The sequence below is a fragment of the Eucalyptus grandis genome, chromosome 6 (genome assembly GCF_016545825.1).
Source record: "Eucalyptus grandis isolate ANBG69807.140 chromosome 6, ASM1654582v1, whole genome shotgun sequence".
Taxonomy (NCBI): domain Eukaryota; kingdom Viridiplantae; phylum Streptophyta; class Magnoliopsida; order Myrtales; family Myrtaceae; genus Eucalyptus; species Eucalyptus grandis.
In genome coordinates this window covers 25,457,713-25,467,757 of record NC_052617.1, presented here as the reverse complement: position 1 = coordinate 25,467,757, position 10,045 = coordinate 25,457,713, and the positions used below count along the sequence as shown (strand labels likewise).

Sequence of the window (10,045 nt, the reverse complement as noted above, 5' to 3'; positions counted from 1 at the left end):
TAATTGACAGCATACTTCTATTCGAATCTTAGCTTTTTAGATGCGAATATAATATCTTTCAGTGTTCGAGACCAAGTCTATGAGGTAGATGTGGACATGTTGGCAGACATAATTGGAGTTGAAAGAGGACGATATAAACCAATCAAGGTTTCAATCGCTCGTACCCACCTGGAACTTGTCAAAGACAGGAGTACGAAGGAAGAGTTACCTACTCAAGAATGCATGCCATCAACATCTTGCTTCACAAAATTGTGATCAACTGTATCGGCCAAAGTCTACATCCAAGGCGACGTGTCTAACTCCGAGGCGAAATTGATGTACGCGATCAATTCGGGAAAGAAGTTCTCTCTCCCTCACACCATTCTCTTTCACATGTACGAGCAATGATGAAGGACAAGGGCCAATTGCCTTATCCGGGTCTTGTGACCAAGATCTTCAGACTCTTGAACATTGAACCTCCACATACTCTTTGTGTTCGACCATGCGACAAAATGGTGGTGGGTTTGAAAATCTTGACAAAAATGCGTTTGAAGGAGCTTAATAAGGCAATGGAGAAGTTCAAAGTGAAGACTCAAAGCATCTTACGCATTAAAGAGAAAAGGAAGGAGCCCATGGGTGCTCCATCCAAAAAGATAAGAACTCTTATCTTGGAGGATGAAGATGAAGAGGAAGATCTCACTATCTCTCGCATTGAAAAGGACCGGACGTTACGCCGAATCAACGAACGACGAAGAAAGGTAAAGAAGCGAGAGGAAAACGAACGAGAGAGAGAAGAAGAGGGACAAGCAAAGAACGAGAAAGAAGAGGAGCAACAAGAGAAAGAGAAAGAAGACGAAGAGAAAGAAGCTGAAGAAGAAGGAGAAGTAGTAAAAGAAAAGTCTGCAGATGAAGCCAGAGAGAAAGGGAATCAAGACGCTGAAGAGCATGACCATCACTCTTCCCCAATTGAGGTCCTAGAGACAGGGAGAGATGGCGAGTAAGGAAGGACTACACCACATGCCGTCAACGGTGAAGGTGTGAGTCGCTCACCAGCAAATCCGGAAGATTTTCAGGCTTCTCAAATGCCCGAGGAAGGACATGATACGTCAACACCAAATCTGCTCGATTACACCGAAGTTCCATCGTTTGCCTTCACTCCATCCGAAAGAGCAAATGCGAGCACACAGACGGACAATACAGCAGATTTTCGTCGTATTCTTGATGTTCTTCTGGAAATGCGGGGTCAAATCTATGCTCGGATGTGAACTTCAAGTCTGAAGAATGCTAGACAAGCATCTTCGTTACCCTGGCGAGATCAAATGAAAGACCTCGCTCTTCAAATTCAAGCCAATGCCAAAGGAGAAGAGGTGGCTCATCTACGGGAAGACTTGAAGAGGTGGAAGGCATTGTCCGGTCGATGGGAGATTTCAGTTGTGCGCGTTCCCAAGCGAGACTTGACTCTTTTCTCACCTTTTTAATGATGACAAAAAGGGGGAGAATTGCAATTTGAACTCTTTAAACTCTTTAAACTTTGACTTTAAATTTCTTTTGCGTGTTTGAATATTTGAGTATGACTTGGGTGTGAACTTGAATTTGGTGACTTGTGTGTGGATTTTGATATTTATTTGTTTGCATTTATATCAAGTGTTGTTGTATGGTCTTACTCATGAAAGACTAACTAATTTTCTGTGGATGCGAGTCTCGGTTGATTTATTAATCTTTATGAGATAGCCATATTGCTTGAGTAATGTTTTGCGGGTCAAAGTTGTTCAAATCTACAGGAAAGTTTTGTCACCATAAAAAAGGGAGAGATTGTTAGAGAAATCTTTCCAGAATATTTTGAAACTGACAAAACGTTTCTATCAGTCTAGTCCGGATAAATACAGATCTTCTATTTAGAGTCTGAAGACTTTCAGATCACCTGCATCAAAGACTCAGCACTCAAGACTCAAGACTTAAGACTATTCTCATTGACGGTTTTCTAATCCAAAGGACGAAAGCAATCAGAGCCGAAGTATTTGGTTGAGGATTTAGTCCTATCTTCCGGAGAAGATCTCTTGGCTGGATAAATATAACGGATTCTTTTATTCGTAATCAAGATCGTTTGAAGATCCGATGGTCGACGAAATATTCTTGGAAGGTTCTATTCTTGGAAACCAAGGTCTGGTTGTATGGGCGAACATGATTGATGGGCTATCGTCAGGTTCCTTTAATAGCTCGAATGATCTTCTTGATTGATTCCGTCCAACGGGTAGATTGGAGGAATTCCTTTGGTAAGTGCCAACGGGTATGATGGCATAAATGAGTATAAAAGGAAGACGTTCTAGTTGCTTTAGTGCATGATCGATAGAGAAATTCCAGAGTCTGAAGTACCTTGATTATTAGTCGATACATTTTAAGCGAAATTGTATACACAAAGAGTGTCTATACTTAGTGATACCTTGAGCGAGTGTGGTAGATCATCTACACCAAGAAATCAAGGGAGAACAACGCTGTAACATCTCTTTGTTCATAGTGGAATCCAGCCAATAGGTCGGTGCGAAAAGAGTGGACGTAGGCTTGAAATAAGCCGAACCACTATAAACCGCGTGTTCAATTTTCTCTTCTCTTAGTCTTACTTTGATTATTGTTTGTCTCAAATCTATCAACTGTCTAGTATTGTGCAATTATCGAGAAAAATCCTTTATATACCTATTCACCTCCCTCTAGGTATGTATACTAGCTATATCAATATGTATCTAATTACTCAGGTTTTGAAAGATGAGATGACAATAGTTCCATATACATGAGCAACAGGAAGTTTGATGTATATCATGATGAGCATGAGACCAAACGTTGCATAGGTAGTGGGAGTTATGAGTCGATATATGCAGAACTTAGGCAAAGAGCATTGAAATGTAGTGGAATGGATATTGAGATATCTAACAGGTATATCAAATTACTCTATTTATTATGGTGGTACATCTTTAGAATTACAGGGTTATGTTGATGCAAATTACTTGGGTGATCAAGATAGTAGTAAGAGTATATGTCTTTACAGTTGCAGGTACAATAATGAATTTGGTATCTCAACTAAAAAAAATAGTGGTTCTATCAACGACAAAAGTGGAGTACATGGTGATCATGGAACTCTCCAAGGAAATTTTGTGGTCATAACACTACATGGAGGAGCTACATCAAAAGTAGCCAGTAAGTATACTATGAAGTGATAGTCAAAGTGTAATGCACTTAACAAAGAAAGCAACTTATCACACAAGGACTAGAAATATCAAAAAACATTATCACATCATCAAGTCAGCATTGAAAGATAATGAGTTAAAACTACATAAAATTGATTACTCGAAAAATCGAGCTGACATAGAGAAAAAAATATGTTTTGTACTACTACCATTGGTATTACTCTATGTTAATTGATGAGGAGTAATGTAGAGGCACAAGTTTTTCAATTACTAACTTTTGAAGAAGATTGATACAAAGTTGCTTGGTACATCTGGTGTAGTTGTGTTCAAGTGAGAGATTGTTGATGAGTGAAGCCAAATACTTTTAAGGGCTTTTTTTTTTTAATCTTTTATATTGGTTTTGCTTTTAGGTTCCACACATTTATATTAGCAATGGTTAGACATTAGCCATTAAGACACTGAAAAAGAAAATAGAGAGGAAAGAGAAAGAGAGAAGAAAAAAGTGAGTTTTTTTTTTTTTGGTGAGGGTTTTCAATCTTTTTATATTATGATCTTGAGAAAAGACCATCGTTATATTCAAATTTTCTTCAAAATCTAGTAGATTCGCAGAGTGCCTCTACACAAAGACATAGCCCAAGTTTGGGTGAATTTCGATAACAAATGTTTTGGAGTGTTCTTCTGATTTCATTATTTTATTATTACGTTATCTTTGGTGGATTGTTTGCTTGCATTATTTTTCTGGAATTAGCATGTGATTTCGTAACAAAATTTGGCCGAGTTCGAGACTCAAGGCTTATCATTTTCATTAGATGTGGCTTCCTTGAGGATGCACGACCTTGGTGTCGCGTTGCCTGCCTAGCCCCTCAACGGCTGTTGCCTAGGTCCTACAACCTTGGCAGCTCTCGATTGGTTTGTGCCACACTTGCAAGCCCAAATCTAAGCTTCCTAAGGTCGCACCACCTCAGCACCGCCTTGCTTGGGGTCTCAAGACTTTGACAACCGCTGTGTCCGGACCTTCCAGACGACTCAAATTTGGGTTTGGTGCAAAATCTATTTTTTTTCTTTTATTTAACCATATTCCCAAGATCCTTTGACCCAAAGTCTTTTGCGGTAATGTGAAGGCAATTTCCAAAACCTCTCCCAAACGCATTCTAAAGCTCCAACCACAGTTATGGGGAAATCTAACACAGATCTGGGCAGGACATTCAACATCAGACTTACCGAAACATGGTAATCAAAAGATGAAGAGGCCAGCAATCACATATCACTCCTTGTTACCTATTTAAGAAAGAAATAATTGCAGTGGAAAGAGTTTATAGTCTTGGTCCAAAGAGAACCCGGAACACGAGCATGGTGAAGCTAGATGAAAGTACTAGTACAAGGAATGTGATTTGAGCCCCGCTACTGTCATTGGCTAAGCATGATGGTGGTGGCGACACTTGAGCCCTTGCTTTCCTTCTCTGCATTTGGTAGCGAAAAGGCCTGGCGGGTACTTCCCGTAAAGGTTAATGTAGCTAAACATGGTCGAAGCGCAATCATTGTTTGGGTCGTTTAAAACATGGGCGTAAGGGCAGGCAAATTCCTTGAACGCTTTACAACAGGCTTTGGCAGGGTAAGAAGGTCCTTTGCATTGGCTCGTGATGACTGTGTAGTTCAGGAACTCAAAGTTCACTGGACAACCTGCAAAGTTCATCGCACAGTATTGAGGTTCTAAATGATGTAGTTTTGGACATGAGACACGATAATCACATCAAAGCAACATGAAGGTGCAGCAGATCAGTGCAAAGATGAGGTTGGGGCATTATCGGCCAATATCTCTGTGGTTATCGTTTCCTTTTCCACATATGCATGCATGCAGCAGTATTTAGAGTGGTGGCTAGCTCCAGCTAGTACAGTATTGACAACATTCATCTGTTAAAAGGAAAGCATGTTTCTGAAGAGCTCCCTCAAAGGATCATCAGTTTACAGTGTCCCCAATTATACTTCCAGTTAAGGGGCTTTTTCCTTTTTCCTTCCCTTGATTGAGGCTCTTCAGTTTCATAGACTTGAGAATTTCTTGCAGAGGTAGAACAGTAGAAGCTTAACCATATCATTCTATAATTCTATTGAATCAAAATTGAACTTCATATGATAAAGTTTCATCTTTCCTACAGAACCGTCTTGAGAGGGTGTGAGATGACACAGAAGTATAGAAGAAGGCGGACACAAATCTGATGGGAATTTGATCTGACCTACACCAAACTATAAGCGATATTGGGATGGTTTTTCTCAAGATTATATATATATCTCCTATAATTGTGCATATCCCTAATCTATTGAAATTAGTATTATATTTATCTTTTTATCTTAAATAGTCACCCAATAAAGCATATCAATAGTCCCATGTACACTTTATCAAAATATATTGAAATATACATAAATTTCATGTATCTCTTTTCCGCTTTGTTATTCTCAACTCAAGCAGTCAATGAATACAAAAGACGCTGGACATATGCTCGAACGAGCATACCTAAGAGCTACACCACTGACATAATTCGATCATTAAGCCAGAATTTGAGTAACAATCACTACTTTAGCAACTAACAATAAATCGTCAACCAGGGATCTGTTGCCACAATATTTCCACTTCTCTAACACAAATCTCCACACCAGAGACAGATTCGGAGCACCAACATCCCAAAGTAACTCTGCCGACAAACAGGCTTGAAAGAAATAAGTATGCAAGAAACAGGGTCATAAAAGATTTTACTTTGTCTAGCCTGGAGGAGATGCCGGCCAGCAAGAGCCTGAGATTCGAATATGTCATCTGCATCCACATATCAAGAAAATAAAAATCTTAGGATGACGTTCACGGGTCCAGCACGAGAGAATGAATCGGCGGGTTTTTGGAAAAGAGGAGTTTCCAAAGAAGATACCTGAAATGGGAGTGGGAAAAGGAGCGGTTTTGGAGGCACAGGTAAGAAGAATCAAGACAATGGCACACAACTTGCAGAGGGTGAACCCGTATGACGCCATGGCTTTCTGGGTTCTTGGGTTAGCGCAGAGAGAGAGAGAGAGAGAGAGAGAGAGAGAGAGAGATCTTTTGCGGAGAAGCAGCTTTACTCTTTCTTCGTCACTTGAGATATTCTTCTTTAAACAGAAACAAGCCAAGATAAGGCTCAAGCAGCGTATAGCAAAGCCATCTACAACAGTATTTTTAAGCGGAGGGGTGAAGAGAGTACCGCAGCTGGTGTGGGCACTGGTCAGTGGTCATACGTAGGACGGCGATTTTAAACTCGTGAACGTGTCACTATCTCCTCCGAAAGTCCCAGTTTCTTCTGTGTCCCCTGTTCTTTATTTGTCAACGCCAGCGGTTTGTCAGCCATTTTTGACTCGATATTATCAAATATTATAATGTCGTTTACTTAATCTAATAGAACGACTTTAGGTAATAGTTTCGCGTTTTAAACTCGATATTATCATATAATACCGCAGCTGGTGTGGGCACCGGTAGGACGGCGATTTTAAACTCGTGAACGTGTCACTATCTCCTCCGAAAGTCCCAGTTTCTTCTGTGTCTCCTGTTCTTTATTTGTCAAAGCCAGCTGTTTGTCAGCCATTTTTGACTCTTTATTATCATATATTATAATGTCGTTTACTTAATCTAATAGAACGACTTTAGGTAATAATTTCACGTTTTGGAAAGTAAATTTCTTAAGACTTGCATAACCCATCCCAATAACTGCCCCCTAATTCCGGTCTTCTTTGTCACCCTGTTTAAGACTTCTCAACTGCTCTAGTAATGAAAAGTCTTCAGAGTATACTTTCATGAAGTGAAAAAAAGCAACCTCCTCCTTAGGGCACATGATAAAATTTCCGTTTCCCTACTTTTATTTTTTTTCCTATTCCTCAAAACATGTTTGGAATAGAAATCGATTGGTAACGTAATTTCATTTTTCTATATTAAGAATAAATTAATATTCTAGAAAAAAATTTGGAGCAGAAATTGAAAACTAAAATATTTAGCTTTTCTATTTCAAGAACAAAAGTGAGAATGAAAACTTTATCATTATTCACTCTTGTCACCATTCAAAATAAAAGTGAGAAATGAAAATTCTTTTCATCGTTTACTTTTGTCATCACCTGTTGCCTACTTGTTGGACGCCGGATGCTCGCCACCAACCATTGGATGCCTGCTATCGAACGCCATTCAGCCCCCTAGGAATAGAAATTTCATTATATTAGCAAATGAATTTCTATTAAAAAAATAAAAAATTTAAGTCGTTATCAAATGCATTTTTTTTTACTCAGAAACTCATAAAGATAATAGAATTTGAGAAATCAATTTCTGGTTAGAAATCAAATTTTATCATATGCGCCCTTGAAAACTGGAGAGGACATGACGTAGTTGGATCATTTAAAGGGTTGGGCAATCGCTTGTGTTGGAATATAATACGAAAACAATAAGATTTTGTAATTTACGTCAATATGAAATCACTAGTGAAATAAATGATAAATAATAAGGACATTAGAAATTTATATGATTTAGTCCGAATATTGATACCAACATCCACAGAGAGAGTCAGTAGCAAATAATCAACTATAATCAAAGAATTATAATTTACAATCGCTCATACGCTTAAGTATTTTTCACACCTAGATTTAACCCAAAAACTAAAGTGTTTATAAATAAATACCTCACTGAACATAAATTCATTGTAGAAAATTACTACACATTCAAGCTCAAAACAAAAATGCTCTACATACACCAAAATTAGAAACTCCAACGTATCCACGTATGTAAATCGTCCCGTTCCTTTTCAAGGCTTTGCGTGGCTTCAAAAACTTGTGGCTCCTCTCTCAAGTGGCGTGGACGCGCAAAGGGTTTCACGTTTCTTTTTAGCTTACGTCTCTTTCGTTCTTTAAATGAGGATCCGTAGAACTTCCTTTTTTCTTCCTTTTTTTTTTATCCCCTTAAAAATAAATAGATAAAATAAAATAAAATAAAATAGTGTGCCCCTTTTTTTGTCTTCTAGTGACAAAACATATATTTCTTTCTCCTTTCGCACGTATGAAAGAAAGTCTTGAAGGAACTGCTTCTTCATCTGATTGCTAAATTGTTAGGAAATTTTTCTCAACAAATTCAATTTAATAATCGTTATCCGAATTTAAACCCGAGACATTAATTTAACAATTTTCCACATTGGCTCGACGTTTGAAGTCAAGTTATAATGCTCATCATCCATACTGCTCACTCAATGTCTCGACGAGCGCTCACTTTTCACAGACGCCAATAGAGCTCAAACAAAGCATAAGCTTCGCCAAAAGAATAGATTTAATCATCATATCTACTGGGTTATCTGTTGTTATTGCTTTTAATTAAGATATCTCGGATGAAGTGATACTTGATATTGATATCCCAAATATATCACATCTTGGTTATCACAGTGTATATCCACACTTTTCTACTCTAACCCAAAGTCCGAAAGCAAATTTTGTGACCATACCGCCTCATTTGCTACAAAAGTTAGTGCCATGTATTCTGCCCTAGTCGCAAACAAGGCAATATGATCCTATAAGGACGCTTTCCAACTAACTGCATCATATGTTAACGTAAACGTACCCTGCTAAAGATCTGCGATCATCCAAGTTATCGACGTGATCCGAATCCATAAAACTAGTAGTCTCACTATCATTACTGTCCCTCCGATACACTATACCCACGTCTATTGTCCTCTTCAAATATCTAATGATCCACTTCACAGCTTCCCAATGAGTTTTACCAGGACGCTTCATATAACGACTAACCATGCTCACAACTTGCGAAATATCAGGCTTAGTACACACCATAGCATACATAATACTACCCATGACACTAGAATAAGAAACACGAGACATATGCTCCTCCTCCTCCTCAGTCTGTGGTGATAATTTATCTGAAAGTTTAAAGTGCTTCGCTAAAGATGTACTTATAAATTTTGCCAATTACATATTAAAACGTGCCACAATATTCTTAATATATTTCTTTTGAAATATGCATAAACTTTTGCAGTCTTGCCACTCAAAATCTCCATACCTAATATTTTCTTTGCAGCACCTAAATCTTTCATCTCAAATTCAACATTTAATTGCCTCTTCAACACATCAATATCGGATTTATTCTTAGGTGCTATCAACATATCATCAACATATAAAAGTAAATAAATCAAAGAACCATTATCTAATTTCCTAAAGTAGACATGGCTACCCATCTGACTTTTTTATTAGTCTTGACTAGTCATGAAAGCATCAAAATGCCCTCTTTCCAAAGATTTTTAAAGACCTAGCAAATTTACTTCCAACAATCTTTTGGCTCCAATTAAGGGTAAAACACAAATAGAAATTGACCGGGAGAGAATTCTTATGTTTGATTTTGATGCCTCGGACACCGGGAATGCCATCTTTCCGTGATTCCATCTCTTTACTCTTATGTCTGATTTTGATAGTGCTCCTCGCCACTGTGATGATTTCGAACTAGCCATCGCCTCAGAGTAAGACGAAGGCTCATCTGTCTCCACCTCATCACTTATAGTCAATGCATAACCAATATATGTATAACCATAACGTACCAATGATTTAATTTGTTTTCTTTGTTTATTTGCGGCTATAGTGTGCTACAGTTGTGTTGATTGTCCATTATCACCAACTTCAAGAACTGCAACCTCATTTGTAGTCTTAACTTTAGTTACCTTTAAGGACTCTAGAGTCTCCACCTGAAGCTCCATCTCACTAATGACACTATGATATGTCTTCTCTACTGGTTGTTTCTTATAACTCCTCTGTTGAAGCATTGCGTCTCGTTGAAGATCACATCTCTGCTTATTAGAAAACCGGGTGATCTAGGATCAGTGCACTACAGCCTGGTAGCC

The 10,045-nt window shown here is 38.3% G+C and overlaps 1 protein-coding gene across 1 annotated transcript; it reads right to left on the bottom strand.

Moving 5' to 3' along the window:
- Window positions 1-4,414: 4,414 nt before the first annotated feature.
- On the bottom strand, window positions 4,415-6,373 carry LOC104449059 (GPI-anchored protein LLG1). The gene is made up of 3 exons (XM_010063071.3): window positions 6,074-6,373; window positions 5,908-5,964; window positions 4,415-4,838 (listed from the first exon to the last, which is right to left on the bottom strand). Exons 1-3 carry the CDS (start codon window positions 6,171-6,173, stop codon window positions 4,573-4,575), a joined length of 423 nt encoding a protein of 140 aa, XP_010061373.1. The 5' UTR covers window positions 6,174-6,373; the 3' UTR covers window positions 4,415-4,572.
- Window positions 6,374-10,045: the final 3,672 nt, after the last annotated feature.